General features: G+C 37.1%; 1 protein-coding gene across 1 annotated transcript in view; it reads right to left on the bottom strand.

The window, feature by feature from the left end:
* SKAP2 (src kinase associated phosphoprotein 2) overlaps positions 1-21844 on the bottom strand; it is a gene marked incomplete at its 5' end in the record, with an annotated part of 120380 nt that overhangs the window by 15577 nt on the left and 82959 nt on the right. Inside the window, 2 exons of the mRNA XM_082015387.1 lie at positions 1693-1761; positions 21419-21523. Of these exons, the coding sequence (XP_081871513.1) occupies positions 1693-1761; positions 21419-21523 (174 nt within the window). The remainder of the gene's footprint in view (positions 1-1692; positions 1762-21418; positions 21524-21844) is intronic.

Raw genomic sequence — 21844 nt, 5'->3', positions numbered from 1 at the left:
CTATCAGAAATATTCATGTCAACTCAGCCCTAAAAGTCAAAAGAATATCCAGTGTTAAATAGTTAACTAAGTAAGATCAGATCAAATCAGAAAAGTATTGCTGGAAATGAATCTGTTATCTGGGGAGAACTGTTATGGTATTTTCAAGGACATAACACAAATACTAGTAAGAGTGATAAGGCTGCTCTCATAGCAGTTGAACTTTTAAGAAATGAAGGTGCTGATGTTTTGATTTCTTAAAAAGTATGACCATTTAGAACTTCAAGAAGATACATTAGTGAAAAAAATGCTGTTGGCAACTTTATAATTGGATTGACCCCATGCTCCATTATGACAACACACTCTTATAATTACGGTAATGTCTAAATGAGTACTAAATATTAAGGCTGTAATGAGTCATGTTGTTCTACACATGTTTTTAGCAGAGCACAATGCTAACAGCATCTCATGACTTGGCTCTTATTTCCTTTCCAAGAAAAGCAACCCAAAACTCCTCACAGCAACCTGTTCCTGCTTTCCTGTATGGGTCAGGAAATCAGGCCTCTGTTTCCTCTCCACATGTTGCAGCAGGAAGAGCACTGCAGAGCTACTTCCTAAAGGAACTCTTCTTGCCCACCCTTTCCTTGACAGCCCTGAAAGAATTATGTGTATTATGTACGATGGGGGAAGGAGAGCCAGACTGCATGTCAGTGCAGGTCACAGTTACAATGCAGCAGATCTCAAAAAGGTGTAAGGTCTGATAAGAAGCAAGTCTTCTCTACTTGCTGTGTCAAATCACCAATAGTTTATCTAAAGGTCTGTGCCCTTGAAGCACATATATATCTTGTTTTTAAGCATAACTGGAAATACCTTTCCGTCAAGAAAAGCTGTCTAGCCATGTGATTTTACATGGTGTATGCAGTTATTTTTCCCATCCCAGAGATAATTAGCACAAGGGCAGTTTGCCAAGCTAAAGCTGAGAGAATATCCTTTACAGCTTTCCTGGGCATTTGTGTCCTTTTCCAACTTTTATGCTGCTGTCACTGGACTCTGGCATTTCTTAGCCAATTCATTTGCTTTCTGTGGTAATCATATGCAATGAAGATATGCATGGCCAACATTTAAACAGGCTGCAGATCAATTAGTGGTCTTAAGTTTATCTGATTTTTATCAAAGAAGACAGAGCTTTGGGTCGATTGTCAGAGCCTGTGTCAAGTTGACCTTTTCAGAGATGTCTACATTGCCAGTCCCTTGGGCAACTTGTTGTCCCCTGTTAGTCTCTGAATGGCAGAAGTCTGTTCTGCTCAAGCACAAAGTATACACAGATGTCTATATTACATTCTTATAGGTTTGACAGCAACTGCATGTTGTATCTATAAACTGTCCTTTAGCAGTGACACTTCCTCAATGATGATAAGCTAATTTATGCAACTAAATCTCCTTTGTGCAGAAATGAAAGCTAATTGAGTCATTACAAAGTAATTCAGGAAGGAATACCTTGTATAAATTGGCTTACTTTATAAATCCTTCTCAAGTGGTTTTCATGCATCCTAAGTGGTGCTAAGCAGTTTTGCTGCTATCAAACACCCAGGTGAAAAAGACAGCTTTACAGAGCTATAAAAACATTATTTTAAAACAGCAAAGGGAAGAAACGAGAAAATAGAGGTAAAAAGAAAGTGCATACACAAAATAAAGAGGAAAGATTTTAATTACCTGAAACAGTGGTAACTTTCTCCTGGCTCAGTTTTCTTGGCACTTCAGCCTTTGAAAGGGCACGTTCTTCTGCAAAACACACAACTGCAAATGAAACTCTGAAGGACACCTCAGCTGACAGGAATTACAGCCCACATCAGTCTGAAAGCCACACTCTACATTTCCAGATCGTAAGCCCTGTTTACTATTTTGCATTTGTACAGAAGTTGGAACATTGTTATTCCTGTGGTTTCCCCCACCCATCCAAACACTCCAAGAGCTTTCTTTCAAAATCCCAATTGTGAACATCTGTTTCCCTTTTCATTCTGCTCTGAATGCGGTAATATAGAGCTGCAGTTCTGCTGTTTTTCAGTCATTCCAAGACAATTAGAATGAGGGTCCTATTCTGCTACGTACACTTCTTGCCAGGATAAAGAAAAGGAAACCGAGGATTGAAAAAGTATCCTCAGCCCATGCAAGAATTCTGAAGTTCTTAAGAGAAGTATGCATAGAAGGCAGAGGACATCTTACTTTCAACACCGTCAGACAGACACGCTAGCTGGACACCTGCATGATGGGAACACAGCCACTACAGATGCCATGCATTCAGTGCTCCTGCCTACTTGCGCCTGACTGTGATTTTAAGCTAAGCCAGACTGTATCAAATAACTCAGTGCAAGTTCAGGAGACAAGAAAAGACAAATCCTGGCAGTGATGAGCTCTGAAGCATGTTTTCTGGTTAGCAGGCTTGGAAAACTCTGAAATACCCACAGACAATTTCAAAAGATGTGCTCCATACTCCTTGTCCGGCACAGACAGGGAACTCTCTCATGCCCACACCCTCACTTCAGTAAATCCACACTCCACTCGGGACAGGGACATAAGACCTGCTCCTTACATTTCAGAGTCAACTGAGGCAAAAAAGGGAACAAACTATGACGGCTTTTAGTTGTATTCTTTCTTTAGGTTCATAAGGAAGTAGAAACAGATTTTTCTTGGCCTTTACAGTATATCAAAACTGACGAAGTTGCTGTACTGAATGAGGAAATAGTATATTGATAAATCCACTTCTCTAAATGTATTAAAAATCCAATTCTTGTTTAACTATTTGGCTTTGCTACTCATCACATCTTAAAAAGAAGCATGAATATCTGTATAAGGCACACATTTCAGCAACTAATTTTGATATTTTATTAATGACAGACAACAGATACAGAACTCATAGCTTTTAAAATGTTCCTTATTGTGCAACTTTTATGTAATTGCTATCTACTTTGACAAAGTGAATTTTATATCAACAGTTCAAAGGATTTTTAGCCTTGTAAAAATTTCATCTATCCACAAGACTGTTCCTGCAAACTTTAAAGCAGATGTTTAAAGCACAAGAGTAGACCTGTTGAAATGAGTATACATAATTGCTGCTAACCTAGATACGCAGTCCTAGAAATATTACAATTACATCATGAGATTCACTCTCCAGAGAGCTTTGAACTCCTGCCCTACTAGGCCAGCAAGAGTTTTTTGCTGACTGACTCCTGACTTGCTAAAAAACTGGCTGAGATGTATATAAACTATTATTAGAGCCAAGGAAAAAAAACAATAGAAAGGGGAAAATCTGAAGCTGTAGTATAACACAAAACACTCCAAACTATTTACTGCATTCAAAGGTATTCCCCTGCTTGGCATAGCACTTGTTGCACATTTCCAAGTACACTCATTTGTTTATTTTAAGCACTCACAAGTGGAGCATAAATGGCAAAAATACATCCCTATGTGCTGTCTGGAGCACTAGGAGGCACTGTCATTCTGTGCCTTCCCTACCACTATTACACCACTCACAGGTAGTATTGTCTCATTATTAGTCACATACTCTAGATTGCTCCTTTCCCCCAGAACAACCCAGTTCCATCCAACACACAGAGTATTATACATTGATTAAATAAATGTTGATATTGCATGTTATTGAATGTTTGAGGCTACATAAATTGATGTGTTGAATGTACTGTGGATTTTAACGCTATCACTGTCATGGTCATCAGACTAGCTTAAGCTGAGGACTGACTTTAGGAGAGGGTATTTCAGCTGAAGTAAAACAGCAGAGGAGGTTTGAAGAGATTTTTTCGTAAGGTAGAGTTTTATACACATAGATTGCATTGTGGTTTCATGGAAAAAATTTAGAACATGTGCATTCCCCTTCCTGAAAAACATATTTCCTAGAAACAAAAGTTCACCAGATCCATATGTGAAGATGAGAAAATGTCTGAAGCAAGGCTCTTTGAATACTAAAAAGGTCCCAAATTCAAACAAAGGCTGTCCATATTAGCGTAGTGGTTTGGATCCCAATCATCCCCACTTATCCCACTTTGCTTTACACCACAGAGTTGTCACAGAGAGGAAAAATTTTCAGGTGCAATTAGACTGAAAGAGGCACTCCAGAAGCACACAACATGATCCAGCTGCCAACAGGCATTCAGTCCATGGAACCAGACTAAAGTGACTCCATAGGAAACCTCTTCCAAAACATGCATCGCACGAACATCAGGTCCTCAGCACAAACTTGTGCTTTATGAATCTGTTGCAAATGGTGCACACTACTTGATAATGCAGTCATTCTCACAATGGAGCAGATGCAATAGGCTTGGCTTCGGCAAGTAAAAAAAAACCTACAGGTCTTACTAGTGTTTTCTGGTCTTATGTCCTGAAGCAATAACTATGTGCAGGAGACGTCCTTTAAACACAGCAACCTCAATTACCCCAAAAATTACAGCTGTAGGCAGATGCAACCTACTAAAGTTTGTGTTGTAACATGGAATAGAGTCAAAAGATGAAAAATTAAAAAAATACAGCAGAATTCCTTCTGTATTATTAAGATACTGTGTAAGAGGAGTCATGCAGACCTTTAAAATAATGCGGTACAATGTTTCCTCTGCAACTCTTCTTCACTGTCACTACCACTGCAGTGAGAAAATACTCTTCTCCACCTTCTCACTGTGTCAAAATGAAACTAATCAACACTAATCCTAGCAATGGACTCTTCCAGAGCTGTAGATCCAAAGAACCCTTGAGATATAGGTTATGTTCCATACTCTGCTGGCACTCAGAGACTCTAATGGCAAACAACCTACAAAATTCTTGTGGTGACAATGCAATAAGGAACTAACTATATTTTTTTAAGGGTTTTTTTTCAGTTAATTCATGAAACCTGTTGAAAAAAATGTACTTATTTAATTTGCAGTCTGAAGAAAACACAGAAAAATAATTCACCCAATCATAATACACCCAAACACAGAAAAATAATTCACCCAATAATACACCCAATCATAGAGGATTCTACCATCCTCACAATATAAAAAGTGAACAATGAATTCTACACTAGCTGAGTTTTTTACATGAATCCATTGATTTTTTTTCTTCCAATTTCTTTTTTTAAAGGTGCAGGGAAAAAAAAAATCGGAACACTTGAGTATAAAATGGATAAGAGCTTGGCTTGAACAGTGCATTCTTTCAATGGAATGTGGTATTTCCATGATAAATAGGCATACACTTAGCAGTTTCCTCTACTAACACACTACTTAACCATCTTTTTACATTAAGAGTCTAATTTAATGCCATTATTAATTGGTATTCTACTGTATTCTAGTCTCTGACACATTGTCATTGCATAATACTAGTTTATACCTTGGATAATCCTCGTTTGTGGGTTAATATATTCTATTCAACACTTTAATAACAGTAAACAAAAACAGCTCAGTTATGCAGCAAAATCTACCAAACCACACAGATGGTTATAAGGTTTTCATTGTGTGGTTTCCATAGCAATCATATTGCAAATCTGGAAGCCTCTTGCAAATAAGCAGCTTGTATTTACATGCCTCTCGGCTGCAGTATGGAATTCTACAACATGTGAAGTTGTTATTCCAATCACATATTGTTAGAAAAATCATTGGAAGATGTTTTGATCAGTTCAGATAAAAACTACTGCAGTGAACTAATTTTTCATCTATATCATAATGATACAAGCAATCACACGCTTGTAATGCACATTAATGTATCTTCATTTGAAATCTCACTGTGGTGTCAGAAGGTTATAAGCATACACACAGGTCTTGTAAGACAGACCCCCACAAAAACACTTGTATTATTAAACAAACACATTAAAAAAAAAAATCACAGGTCTTTACTATTGTACTCAGCAGGGATGGCAGACGCATGCAAACAAAAAGGTGTGTACATGAAGAACTCTGCTGACACTGAACATCACAGGTCTATACTGCTTTGTGCAAGTAAAAGATACAATGGCATGGTAATACCAAGAGTATTACTCCTCCACACTATTTTTTTGCTACCAAATAATGACTCTGCACAAATGCAAACAATTACTTTCAAACACGAGTAAATGCTTACCGTGGGAAAGAGTCAAGACCTTTTCTCTCCCAGATTTATAATTTTATGAATTGACCTAACCCCACAATAGATGAGTTATTAATCTAATAAGGAACAGAAATCAATTCAGCTATGTAATTTTTTACAAAAATTAGCAAGAGCTGTATTTTTACAAACAAGATTATTTGTTTAGAGGAACATTTAAGACATTCCAAAGAAGGAGCAATAAACACACAAAGTTTAAGAACAAAATCATTTTTATAATTTGGCCAAACTGACACCTTCTCCTAGCATTAGTAGTGATGGCTAGAGACCATCTGGGGTCAAAGGAATAAGAATTAACACCCTGTTTTATGCAGGGTCAGCAAGTCGTCTTACCTGAGGATAAGTGCTCCTCAGCCTTGGTGAGGGGGTCCTCTACAGTATTCTCACTGTATACACACCTGTGCATGCCTATACACTTCACCCAAACTCTTACAGGGTTTTAGCCTAAGCAGCTTGATATCCCAGAAATCATGTGTTGCTTCATCTTAGGCTTACTTGCCTTGGTGTGCATATCTATAATGGCAGGGATTTTCCTTTCTGGTGTTTTCTTGCACCCATTCTGTAGGGAGAAATCTCCAAATCCCAGCAGCAAAACTCTAGCTTTGATAATCCTCCAATACTCCCACAGATCTGTCCCTTTCCCCCAGTTCCTTCTGAATATGACAGATTACCGGAAGATTTACACACAACATCTTGACATTTCACCCTGCATTCCTAGTAGCACTCCAGTGCATTCTGTAAACAAATGAACCATCCTGGAAAAGGCTGCTGAAGGTGCTACTCTCTAGCCATGGTGTGAGATCTGGGGAGCGGCAGAGAGAGGGAGACAGACTATCATTTTATTAAAGCTCCATCTGACTGTACCGGCGTACATGGTTTGGGGATGAAAATGCCTCCAGGACAGTGATGGAAGTGGGAAACAAGCTGGTTGCTATTTAGAGAACAGTTTATAAATTTAAGAATTTCTTACCATGACAGAAGAGAGGAGAATTCTTACTTTATTCCTACTTCTGTGGGTCAGATAGTTCCCACCCAATGGCTCAAACAGAGAAGTTATGTTCCTGCATGACAAGCTTGAGTGAAAAAAATGATTTCCACAATACCAGCAGAGGAGACAAACAGAAACGGGTCATCCAGACACAGGCTAAACACTGGGATTGCAGATGAGGTGACATCAAAATATGAGCAGAAGCAGAAGTTGCAGTTGCATCTGAATAAATGGTCACCACTGTGCTCAGAAATACGATGGGCAACAGACAATACAGAATCGTATTCCAACATAATACAGAACAAGATCCTCAGGTTATGAACAATATAAAAATACATTTTAATGAAAAATATTATGCACACTGAGATGCTTTAGTTTTTAGTTGAGGACAACCCATGCCAATTCCTATCCCAAATTCCTTCCAACACATGTGATCCAAGTCTGATTCCAAGATGGAGGCAAAAGTTCTTATTTAAATATACTAGCAGCTAAACTGGATGGGACCTCCAACTAACACTTTTTGTGCAAGTTTTCATCAGCTCTTTGGAAACATCCATTATTTAAATTCTAGAGTAAGTAAGGTTGAGTAGACGCACCATTCTGTCCGACCAGTAGACAGTAACAGAAGTCTGTTATTACTATTGACAATGTACTGACCTCCCAATGGCCTCAAATAAATATCATTGGGAGTACAAAATGAAAAAGCTAGAATTGCTAAATACTTTGGGATAGAAAGGACCAGTGGAAATTGCTTAGTCTACCACCCTGCTGTAAATCTGAAAGTTAGATCAAGTTTCTAGGAAACAGCATTTGGCTTCTTTTGGTACTCCATTCTAAGCTATTCACCAGCAGTTTATAAGGGTCTGTGCATTTTAATAGTTCACGTATGAGACAGCTGAAGCTAATGACTTTATAGAACAGGATTAGCTCAAATGACTCAGTTCTGTCCAGATCTTGCCAAGTCTCCAGATGTGAGATTTCCTGAATTCCTTGAGAAATCCTGCACTTTTTTTTTCCCCCCTCAGTTGCACTCCTTGTATCTTGAAAAGGTGCTACTGTGTACCACGGTTACTCCCAATCGTGTAAGCAGTCTGAATAATCAAACCAGCCATCTCAGCTAAAAGTGAAGCACTGCCTCCTATTGAGAAGAACTTGGAAAAGTTACCTTATCGGCCTCACAGAAAAGATTAGTAGATTTTGTTATATATTAACTTAGGATCAATGCTGCAGGAAAAGGAGGTGAGAAGGAGAGGAAGTGATAGTGGAGTCCTGGAATGTCACTCCACCATTTTCTGGAGAAAAAAAAAATATCTCTCAAGACAACCTTCCTGTGACACCACCCAATGAATCTAAGCACATGTTATGGTTTGGCTTAATCAAAACCAAAAAACAGATATAACATTCCCTTCCTAACAAAAGCATTTTGGAGCTACAGCATTTGCTAAACTAAAGAGTGAAGTAAACCAAAAAAATCTCAGTCCCACTAGGGGCAAATACAAAACACGCTTTAGGGCTGCAATTCTCTAGTCTTGTGCAGAAGAATGTTGTTTGGATCGTATAACTATTGCTATGAATAATAACAACAGAGTGAAGTAGTAGAGAGAAATGAGTACGTTCGGAAAAATGTTTGAGAAAGAAAATTCTTTCTAAAAACATCTGTGAAAAAGACACTGCATTTCTCCTATATTATCGCACACATACCCATCCACATGAACTATACTAGGGCGATGGATTAAAAACCTGTGTTTTACAGCAGGAAGATACTATATGACTTCTCACTAGTTTACTGGAAAAAACAAGCAACAAAATATTTTTCTAGCAGAAAGTATTTTTTATAATGTTTTAGGACAGAAAGTATGAAGACTAAGTGATCAAAGAACACATCTCTGTCCTTGGAGGCAAAACATTTACTCTCACACAAGGCAGAAAATTAAGCATTGTTGGCAAGGTCACCCACAGTTGTTGCAAAGTGTATCTTCTCACTCTACTGTACATAATTTTACCATGTTTTCAGGAAATGTAGGAGTATGCTTTGCTTTACTTACCTTTCCTACTTGTTGAGACCTGAATATATGTTAGCACCTTTCCTCTTTCTTTCCCGTTCCTTTCCCCAATACCAAGTGTCCCAGTACCCTTGCTTCCCTGCCCTTGCCCCACTCTGTAGTCACAACCAATTCATATAAAGCCTATATCCTCTTCAGGACAGACCCCCAAAACTTTTGTTCATTTACCAGACAGACAGGTTTTTAGTATGAAAGTTGCTGTTTCCAGGGCTTCCCAAGGCCCTTCAGGCTTTAAGAGCAAAGTATCACAATAGGAGAAAAAACATGCTCAGTCACCTGAATGACAGAACGGAGTACATTCATTAGGACAACTGAACAATCCACAGAGGTACAGGCAATTCCTGGGTTTAGTTATGAATATATTAAGATTTTATGAACTCAGCTTCCTGCTTGGAGCCCTCCTTGCAAATAAGCAATCTTCAGTCATGTTTTGAGCAGCAGCTGAATCAACGCAGTTTTGCAGTTCCTAGCACTAGTCTTCCAAAAACCAAATAATTTAAAATCTCCAATTAAAAAAAAAAACAACAATTTTACATTCTTTACATTCTCTTTTCTGTTCTTAGACAAACATAGATGCAAAAGAATTAAGAGTTTGTCAATTCAAGGTTCAAGGAGGAAAAAAATCAGCAAGTGTGACAGGATTAGGAGGAATAGAAGTGTGTAAAATCTTAGTTACACCAATAGCAAGCTTGGGAGGAGAGGAGGTAGAAAAAGGCAGGAAAAGCAGGAGTACATACCAGGAAAGACCATTTAGAATGTCTAATTTTGGAATACTAAAATTTCTTTGGCAAAATGATCTAATTATTATTAGTAAAATTCAATACAAATATGCCGAAGTGCAATGTGCACTGCATAGAAATAAGGGATGGGTTTTGCACTGACCTTTTTATTTCCTCATGAAGAAAGACCTGATAATAGTAATTCTTCTCAAGAGAAAAGATAAAGGTCATCACAAGCACGTTCAATCATGGATATGCACACAATAATTATAATGAAGAATAAAAGAAATTAGAGGGAGATCCACTTCCAGAAACTCATTTATTCTTTTCCTGGTTTTATATTCACAGGCACTTTGTATTTACAATTAAAGTCACTATTTCAGGGATTTGTTTTCAGAAATCAGGTCTCTTAGAATTGTCTAATCCTATATGCTGGGTGAACTGTTCAGAATATATTAAACTCAGAAAAAAAATTATTTGATAGGCCATCAAGCAAGGTGAAAATTTCATAAGTGACTTCAGAATCCAACTCTCTATAAACTCCTTAAGTTTGATAAGGCACTGTTTAAAATATTACCTGTACTTTTTTGATCAAGAGATTAGATAACAACTTCCAACCTGAAGCATCTCTGAAGGTAAAGTTTCACGTTAGCTTCCAACAAAAGCACAATTTTGGCTCCACTTCTAAAAATGTTCCTAAAGCCTCAAATTTGGCATACAAAATCGAGGCAATAATCATCTTACCTAAATCCATACTTTAACATTTAAAGAAGGAACAAAATATTTTACGATATTCCTCTTAACAGGCCTCAACAATGTAAAGAAAAGCTTCTGGCGTTTAATGTTTCTACACGTTCATCTAATTATTTAGGTGATTAACAAAAAATGCTCCCTCCTCTGTCCCCCCTCACCCTCCCAAAAAGATATTTGCAATTATTGGACAGAATACAAATTAGTAGCTCAAAGGGACAAAACAAACAACAATTTCAAAGTTGATTCTGTGGTTGTATCGTAGGTTCACAGGAATTTGCGCTAGAGATTGCTTGCCTAAATACGCGTGGCATGCACATAAGTACATTCTTATATATAAACATAATAAAGATTTATGGGAATTCACTGTAACTAAAACAAATTTGTTTGTTCTCTCAACCCGTAATAGCTCTTAGTTATGTAAATAGTCTAAGTGTTCAACATGACATTTTATAAACCTTATTATTAAAATGTTTTGCTAAAATAAATGTGGTGGCTATTAAAATCTACATAGAAAATATAAATAGTTCTCTATGTAAATACATCTAGCAATCAAATATTCAATTAACTAATCTATACCATATAACTCTGTACTACAGTGTTATTTGACAACTATGAACAGGGGTTATATTTCTCAGGCTTATATTTATATGATACAAAGAAAAAAGTGTGTAAACGTCAAGTAAAGTTTCCCATACTCGTTGATCAGCAGCAAGACTTAAATTTAAAAGCCATTTCTGAAAACTACATATCCCTAATTGTGACAAATGTGACTTGACATAATATTTACATACATAGAATTCATAAAGAAAGCATCTTGTTTAAACTACATAATATCCTACATAATAATCTGCAGGGTTAAAGTATTCAAATTTATAGTCTGATTCCAGAAATGAACTTACTCAAAACAGGGACAGAGACAAGGCATTTCAGTGTAGCTCACTTTAGTGAAAAGAAACACAATACAGTTGTTGGCATGTTTCCACTAGAAAAGTCTGGCTCCCAGATGCTTCTCTTATAACTCCTTTAAAAATGTTCCACCAGGACATTTTTGCATTCTCTGTGCTGATCATTAACTGCACATTGACAAAAAAAAAATTCAGCAGCTTTCACCCTGTGGGTATTTTCATGAAAAGTAACAAACCCACACCACTGCCTCTTTGCACTGTTTATGGCCCATGCCATCAAATTAAATTATGTCAACTACGCTAAATCCTTTCTCCAGCTTAAATGATGAAATAAAGTAATTGTAAAAATATTCTTGTTACGATTCACTAGTAAACAAAAATAGCAGAAAAGTATAGCTGCTTGGTCCAGAGTGGGACCAGCAACTCTGGATGTCAGATCTTACTTGCCCTACACACCACATACTGGGACGCACCTCAGAGAGGTGAGGCAGGACAGCAGGGGTCTGGAAATAGTTCATAAGCAGGAGATGACAACTGCTTCCCAGGCAGCTCACCATGTTACTGGGGGATTGGCAAGCGGCTGGATCTCAGAAAAACCCAGGGCCCCAGAATCCCAGACTACTTGAATTCCCTCGCAGCCGGTACTTTGGATTACCCAGCTCTCAGGCCAGAGACACAACACGGTCCCAGTTGCACTGTAAGAGCCACCATTTGTAGGCCTGAGCTAGGCAGTTTAACTAGAAATTGGGTGTTACGATCCACAGAGAAATTATGATAAAATTGTGTCCATCTTGAACTTCCATTTATTGAACTGAAACTACTGTTCTACATTTATTAATGGAGATGCCTCACTTCTTAAGGAAATAAATTTGGGACAGGTATGGATGCAAGTACAGATTCTGTTAGCATATTTTGGGACAACAGAAGGACAACCCTCATGCTAGGATCCACAGGCTTTTCTGTAGACAGTGCTTTGTTTTGAAAATGAGATTCTTTCCTTTAATTCCCAGTTTTACTCACCATTGCCTTCAAGATTCAAGGACAGAATAATTGCTACAGCCTGCTAAGACAAAACCCTTCCACAAACCACAGACAGAAGTACTGGAACCTCCTCCTTAAGGATATTGCAAGTTCCCAATATCTTAAACCAGTTTTCATTAGAACACAAACTCAGAGTTTTTAGGTGGAGGAAATCACGATCTGCTAGGAAAAAGTAGACTTCAAAAAAACCACAATATCCCCTGTGCCAACCATTCCCTTTCTGGATGAGAAAATCGTCCTCCTACCCTGCTGTCTAATCCAAATCTCACTGACTTTCCAAAAACTTCCCTCAGTCTCTTCTGGCTTCTTAAGAAATTCTTCCCTTCGCGGCTGAAGCTCTTCCCTTCGCAGCTGAAGCTTTCCGAGTAGCTGCACCCTGCACTTCCCTGGAGCATCCCCCTCTCTACTCTAGGGCACAGCAGACTGCTGCATCTTGCCCTCTCTGCCTGGTCCACTGTGTGGTCAGGGAGCTGTATCCTGCTGACCATTTTCCTTTCCTAGGAGCAACCAATCTCCTTCTTCAAAGATTCCTACCCAGCCCAGGGAACAGCAGCTGAGACAAGGAAACAGGCAGCCTTTTCCTATGTTGCCTTCGTTGTATACGTGTAAGCTAAACATGACATCCATTGCAAACACAGTCCACTGTAACACAAGCAAATCAGGTATACGTGCATATGGTCAGCAAAATTCATGAAGTTCTGGTTAATTAGTAGTATTTTGTTTGGATAATTTCTCCATTTTGAGAAGAGTGGGAAGGAAAGTGAGTAGCAGATAAAAAGCATACTGAGAGAAAAAGACATGTACAGAAGGATTTATGCTGATGGCTTTCTTAAGGCTGAAAAACCCAAATAAGAGATTTGTATCTACAGTAACAGAGTGATTAGTTCAGCCTTTAAAGCCCACCTTGCTGGGTCTTATTTGAGAATCCAGTTGTATAAATTATGGTTCTTTAATAGCTACCTCATGGAAACCAGAAAAGTTGAGAAGCAATAGCCTGAGGCACCATATAACCTCTGGTTGCTCTTGTTTCTCAAAAAACTCTACCTAATGGTTTTAATCGCATGATATGCAGTCACTCGTCACAAATTCAAAAAGTAAAGGTTCCTTGATCTATCTATATAGAATTCATCACAGTTATACCCAAGCAGTAAAGCAAGCCCAACATTTCTATTTTCATAAATATACATAATACAACTGACATTTTGGTTTGAACTTGCTAAACTACAGCAATTCCTCAAATTTATGGTCAATAAACTATCTCACATACCAAGACATTTCTTCTGAATGCTCTGCATTAGAATTATTGCACTCTTTCTTAATTAGATAAAAACAGTGCTACCAAAGAAAACTACTTTGCTTTCAAAAGAATGAACTTTGGGACCATAACCCATTGAAGACACGCATGCATAAACAAAGCTTTGTTCACATTTAACATGAAGCCAGCTGTCAGAAACAGAGTCAATGTTGAAAAATCTGATACAAGTAAAATTACTTTGTGTGATTTTGTCTTGCCAGGATGACAAGCTTTTCTGAGACAGGATTCTATCTCTTAATAACAAACAACTTCTGTCACATACTGTTCACATCAGATTGGTTTTACAAATCAATAGTGTCAAACATTGTTTAGTGCTGGTGCACAGAAAATAGTATAAAAATGATTGATCAGTACTTGCAATAAAATATCTTATTTCAGTAAGTAAATTCCTTTCAATCAATTGTGTGCTAATTAGTTTTTGAAAGAGTTCTTTAAACATAAAAATGCATCATTAAAAATACTTCCTTTTTAGATATTATTAAGTTTTGTCTTCTAATTTTAAGTAAATAAGCTTCAAAATGCCAATAGACAACCCAGACTTAACAATCTCTTCCTGGTTTATTGGGAGGGGAGGGGGGATTTTTTTTTTTCCCCTTCTTTTTTTGTCTGATTGGACTTAAGGGTATTTCTTCTTTTCTTTAATCTCTGAAATACAGAAATAAAATTTAGCCTTTGCTAACCAAAGGCTTTGACAAACATAGCCTTTCCAACTTGAACTCCCTAAATTTGTTATAACAGTTGATCACAACTTCAGGAAGGTCATTTCTATTTTCTCCACTTGTAAACTCTGAAACCTATGAAGTCTGAAACATCTGAAAACTATGAAGCCTTGCATGCAGTTCAAAGAGAGGAGAATAAATACCTAAACTTAATAGTACACATTTTCCATTTACTGTAGATATTGTAATTAACTGCTCTGAATCTCACAGCTGACCAAATTTGCTGTAGCAGAAGTATATTACTAAATAAAGAATATTCTTTTCTAAGAGTATTTCTCAGTAGTCAACCCCACCCCAAGTCCAATCAGTGAGCATACTCTTCACGTGCTAATCAGATTACATATGAATATGCAGCTATTAGTACATTTTTATTAGCTCCCTCACTTGCACGTTTGTGAACGTGTGTGTGATGGGGGAGCAGGGGTTGAATTGCATCATGGACAGTAGCCTTCCTGAAAGCTATGGCCCACCTGTTCCTCACAGGCCACCACTTTATATTCACTTTACAAGAAAGAGCCTGTGAACCTTATTTTTCCTCCCATAGACTTCCCACTTCCCACTCAGCGGACATCTCATTCTTCCCAGCAATACCAGGTTGTCTTACCTCCTCTTCCATCACTGACACCTAACGTCAATAGAAAGAAAAGGTTCCCTCTTTAGCTGTAGGATTACATTAATTGAAGATAAAGCCCAAGCTCTTGTGGCAAACAAAAGTTCCTACCTACCTTCTGGATGCAATGTTTTTAAATACAAAAAGTTGTTTGGATGCATAATTCATGTCTCATGAGCATTTAGTACTAGCTGAAGGACACTCCAAGGTATATATAAATCCTGTAAGCATAAAGCCTCAAAACCCAGAGTGACAGAGAATTCAGATACAGCTCCATTTCATCATAGCAGTTGGGATTCAGCAATACACAGCTGAAAGATACTGTTTTTCAATTATTTCCATGTCTGGCATATAATCAAAGACACTTAGTAGACCCCAACTCCCAGTGATCAAGACAATAAAACCACACATCTTGGATGGAAAAAAAATCTTTACTATTTGCTGACACCAAAAGGTAGTTTACATCTGGCTTTTCACTGCTCTTGTTATTATTTTAATTACTTTTGATTTACAGCAAACTAAGTAAGCCCTGTAGCACCCCCTTCTCCTTATTTGGGTACTCCATCTATCAGCAAGATATTATGGGCAAAAATACTCCCTATATAAAAATAATACAATGTCCAAAAAAGTGAAAAATATTAATTTCTTCACAACACTGAGATCCAACCTTTGAAAAAATTGTTTTGAAGAATGACCTATCCTCACTGTTTTCCTGTTAGGAAAAAATCCCTTGCTGTGTTCTTGAATCTGAAAGATGTTTTGATGGAAATTATTCAAAACTTAGGCAACTCATCTCTAGTACTGTCCTCAGAAATGCTGATCTTACACCCAGTCTTTTCAGCTTCAAATATTCCAGACCCTACATTTATACTTTGGAATCACTTCATTTACTAGTTAAAAGCACTTAGAATTCTTTCATGGAAAAAATAAAAATGAAAAATTGATAGCACATAAGCATTATATACAACTTCTGTGGACAAGAAATAAAGAATTCAGTAACTACTTGAGGCAAACAACAAATGATCATAGGTAACGTCTCAGATTCCATAATCACCTGTGTCTCTGCTAACTTGAACCTACTGCTCTGGTTTACAAGTACCAAATAACAGTTTCTTCATTTTAGCTTATTGGGTTTAGGAACTAATTATACTGCTGTAATCCACAACTGGGACTGCTTGACACCAAATATTATGTTGGGCCCACGGACCTTGACTATGATATATTGAAAACTCTAAAATAAGCAAAAGTCTCCTGAACAGGCATTTTCATCAACACAGTGCTGTGGAATCTTCACTTCTACTGCCAAAAAGTCAATACATCTGACACTACCTTTTGAGAACAAAAATATGTGCTATGAATCTGTGTTCACGAGTGACAAATCAAACTTACACAAAAACTCCACTACATAATCATTACTTCCTTCTTCCCAAGAAAAGGTAAATCAGAAATCATGTTCTTTTTTTCCCCCCCTCCATGCTCAGGAAAAGGGTACAACTTCATAAAAACTATTTGCTTCTTCAAAACTCAAGCAGTCCACCAACAAGAGAGGATGAGGATGGTAGTAAGTTATGCTGCTTAACTGCAGAGGTTGACCGTCAGAAAAAAATTAAAGCAACAAAGCTGCTCAAAGAGACAACCGTAAGATAGAGACAGGATGACCATTCCCTACCTTCATACTCATTGTCAGAAATAACTTTTGAAACAACATCAATATAATTTTAAAACTATTTAAAAGACTTTGTTTGAAATAAGTAAACAAATTAAAAGCTGTTTCTTTGTGTAGCACACTTTCTATTGCATAAAACTTAAGACATTTCTTACCTTTTCCTGAGCTTTGCCTTAGTTACAGAGTTTCCCTAGCTAAGCTTCCAGCTATACTGCAAAATAGAATTATTGGCCAGACAGCTGGCCTTGACCGAACTGTTTGGCAGAAGACTGATATCAAGAATCAAAAGACAAAAGCAAGCTTTCCATTCCCACAATCCCTGGCCGAATTTTTTAATCAATCCTCAAATTTAATTTACAGCAAACTAAGAACTGATGCAAGTTGTATTGGCTGGGGTAGTTCTCCACAGCAGTTACCCTGACTAGAAAACACCACCGCACTGAATTTCACCATCCTTACCTCTCTCTTACCGAAAAGTTCTCTGTGTTATGGACAGGCTGAGAAGAGATGGCACAGAGACAACAATGCCAGCCTTGTGTCACATCACATTGCTTCAGGATTTACAACCTTACTTATTTTGTAAGGGCAGCTTTTTATCTCCACGCACCAACTTAAGCACCACCAAAGTAAAAATCAAACCTTATCTCTGGAATCATTTTAATGGAAACTATACTGTATGCGATGGAAACTACTGCTATAATGCAAGTTTGTGAGCAGAAAGAGAACAGAAGTAAAAAGACAACAAAGCACTAAAAATTAAGATAAGCTTAGATTAACACTTCTTTTCTCCTATTATGCAAAAGTGTTGTAGACAGTACACAAACTGAGTTGAGGTTGTACAAAGGATCAAGGTGGCAGGCAGTAGTTAACATTGCAGTTTTGGGTATGTGCTCCATACAGATGTGAAACCACAGAAGACAATACTGAAGACCCTTAAAAATTATGTCACTGAAACCCCAAGTTAATAAAAAAAACTTGGTCTTTAAGGGCTGTAACAGATGACAACATCTTTAAAGGCAGCAAGTGTTCTCTCCTATGACAAAGACAACTCCATTGTTTAAAACACCACTATGCATTTAGGTAGCTCTACACACACACACAGAGTTATTTAATACTACAGTTTTAGAAGTTATTTTATGTTACAGCTTATAATATCCAGCTGTGAATTGCAATATATAGAGTGTACCAAGGTAGAAAAGTAATAAATAATAAAGCAAAAATGGGCCTTTACTGACCGTATTTTTAATTTTGCTTAACCAAGTTTTCCTCCGTGTTTTTATTAAAAAACAAAAAGCCAAAAGCTTAGTTTGTTGAAGACAGTAAAGACCTTTCTTTTCCTGAAGAATCTTGCAAGGAAGGTTTTACAAGTTGGGAAATCTTTGGCAGTTCTGATGTTTTTTTACTCTACCTGAATAACCACAGCAAAACACTAGTACTGAGAGAACCAGGAAAATGATGCTTCTATGGTAAACATGAATTTGTACGTGCTATTAAAGACGAAAGTGATTTAACGAATCAAAAGACTAATTTTCCTACCTCTTTGTACCCCCTCCAACTATGAACCCGCTCCTCCTGCCAGCAGACAGTATAAATTGAATGCCACTGAAATCTACGCTTTTAATAGGCTAATACTTTTCCAGATACTGGTTTGAAGCTACTCGGCTCCTGCCTGGAAAATTCATCTACCCTGTCTCCTGCCACAAGCAGGGAAAAAAAATTGCTAAGCAATGAGATAGCTGCAGAACACAGCATCAGTCAGGCCTGATTACTGCAACAGTTCTAGAAAATTCCCAGTTTTCAAAACTGTGCAAAAATTTCCACATCTTCTTTTTAATCCAAACACTCTTTATTCACACACCAAACCCAATGTTACCAAATGGACTGCCTCATGAACTGGCTTAATTTGCTTCTGAAATGCTGATATAAGAGACACTGGAGAACCACAGACATGCAAAATTTACTTACTTGAGAAATTGCAAATTATAGCCAAATAAGTAATAACAAGGTGCAATGATCTATGTACGTGAAATTCAGTATTTATAAAGCTAGTGGATCTGCAGAAACAGAGGATCAGAAGCCTCTAACATGAAGATGCTTTGAGGATAAAAACAAAGTGAAGATTAATTTCTTCTCCCTCTTCACAGGGATCTAGCACATTTGCCTTCTGCATTCCAGAGCTTAGCATAGCTTTGTGGCTGTGCAAATAATTCTTTTTTTCTGTTCTCTTAACAGGCATTCAGAGTTCCTTATTTGTTCGGTATTCAGTCAGGTAACAGCAGGGATAATGCTGCTCCACCCTTTGACCACGAAAGGAAGAAAGAGTAATTCACTTACCTGGGGAAATAGAAAGGACAGCCAACTGGAATTAAATACAGACAATCAGGACTAATTAAGGCAGATGACGCCAAACTGAGGTATACTCTTTTACCATCAAGTTTAGAGGAACAGCTATACAAGACAAGTAAGGCCTACTCTCCTGTGAGGTTTGTCAACTAGCATTTCATCTAATATTCTTCAATATGCTATGGATTAAGAAGAGAAGGACTGCTTTAATGCATCAGAGCCATAAGTTTTTAATTCCATTTAAGAAAATGACTTTAAAGCTAGTAAAGCACATTTATGGAAGAAAGAAAAGATGCTTTAATCTCCTAAAATCTATTGCAAACTTATGCTTTATTTTTACTCAGTTATGCCAACACATCACAGCCAAAATAAGAGTTCCACTGTACAAGGTTAGATGGTCCTCCTGAAAAGTTTACAATTCAACCAGACAAGATGGAGAACGCATGAGATAAATAAATATAATCCCTACTTGATAACATGAAAATGAAGCACCACTCCAAGATCATGGGGAAATTCATTTAACTAAAAACTGAAACTAGATTTCTTGAATAACAAAAGAGCTATCCTTTCTTTGTGACAGCTGTTCTGTTGCATTTCAGATTTATTATCCACATTAGGAGACAACAGTTCCTGGAAAACTGACATAAAAACGGTGTGTAAATGAAAATACTCTAAATTCTTGCAGAATCATACCAAAGCAGCAATTCTCTGAAGACCAAGCTCAAAGCAAGAACTCAAAGCATATATTAACTATTGGCCCTCTACAAATATTGCATGTGTTACTGCTCCAGATCTACTTACTGTTTGAGACTGAAATGAACAGGTAAGATAAGTGAAGCTCAGAAAAAGAGTAATTTATCACAGAATACATCTAGAGCTTCTTTAACACAAGCATAAGAAAGCATACAAGATCACCCTCTGTAAGAGCCTGAGCATCCAAAAAGCACTACAATAAGGTTTGGCTGTATCCTCTAGCCATAAGATTAAGCCCTGTAACGTAGTTTTTATGTTCACTGCAAAAGAGTTTTTCAGCATGCATGACACACTGCACCCCATTTCAGCAGAACATGCATTCTGTGCTAAAGTAGTCTAGGTACAATCCAAAGAAATGGAACAAAAAAATCATCTCAAAGAATTGAGCGCTGCTACGATTTTATAATTCTATTATAATAATTTTCACTAGTCACTCATGTTCTCTGCTCCCCTGGGTCACTAGAATTTCAGCCAAGATATACTATAAAACATTATTTTCTCCAATGATCAGAATATTCAACCTAACAGATACAGAAAGTTAGTCAGCATCACATGACACAACTAATTTTTCCTCTCAAGTTATTGCTGATAATTACACTGCCCCAAGAGCAAGGGGTAGAGAACATTATCTCATACAAAGTGATTATTAATTGTCATATCACCTTAAAATATCATTTGTTAACTAATGGTAACTGAAAAATTTAGTTTTTCATAGCTTTTTAAAATATAATCAAGAACGACCACCTTTCTCCTAGTACTTGAATGTCTATAATCAATTCCAAGACCTTTTGCCAAGCTCTTTTTCTTTTGTTTTGCCATCTGATAGATACAATTGGACATCTAGAGGCATAATCATTTGACCACATCAGAAAGTTCACAGTAAAAAGTTTCTGTATAATCACAGTCATGCTGCAAGATATGAAACAAAACAATGTCAATACTCATGTTGCTTTTTTTACAGCTCATCTCCAGAGCCCTTTCAAACCAACACATTACTCTGCTTTCTTGCAGGATTATAATATCCTGTATTAGGCAGCAGCTGATAACACATGGCGTGATAGCAAACTTTTGCTTAATACAAATGCCAAAATGAATAAAGAAAAAAAATGATGAGCAAGTTGTTGGAAAAAGCTGTAAGGGAAGTCAATTTTTTAATTAAAAAAATTGCGTACCACAGAATGTTAATGAGCCAAAAGTCCCCGTGAGCACTTTTAGACATTTTGCACTATTTTGATGCCCCTGCTAAAGAAAACTGAACAGTTCTCATTCAGACCTGGTTGAAGACATTTTTTTTTTTTCAACATCATAGCAAAACTTGAAATCTGAAAGTATCTTATTCATTAGGTTACTTTACTCGCTTACTTTTAGCCACTCAGAGTTACCAAACTTGAAGTAGAGAAAACAAAATGATCACAAATCACAAAGTAAAAAATTTCAACAATACCTTTAACTTCTTCATAAATGCTATCATCTATTGGTTCGCTGCTCACTTGCCCAACATCATCATATTCCTCTTCCTCCTCCTCAGGAATAGTATTAGATTCTGTATCTATGTAACAGCAGTTTAAAAAGTTAACATTTACTAGAAAAGAATACCTAAGCAGAAATTTATGCAAAATGAAAACACAATTCTTCTATGACCTGGTGCTTACAGTATATTCTGCTTATTTTCTTATAATGTTAATAAGGGAGAGCTCTCAAGCTAAATAGTAATCTTGGAGAAAAGCAAAAATCTTGCAAAAGTAGAAAAGTTATATAAAAGCTACAACATGATTGAAAACTAGGACTTGCTATTCAAAACTTGGACAAGTGGGAATACTACATATACAAACGTGACAGATATTAATGGACAGAACTACCATCACTAAGC

Source organism: Phaethon aethereus (genome assembly GCF_964289735.1).
Source record: "Phaethon aethereus genome assembly, chromosome: 2".
NCBI classification, from domain to species: Eukaryota; Metazoa; Chordata; class Aves; order Phaethontiformes; family Phaethontidae; genus Phaethon; species Phaethon aethereus.
Note: the sequence above shows the minus strand (reverse complement) of the source record. Positions and strands in the feature narration are given on the sequence as shown.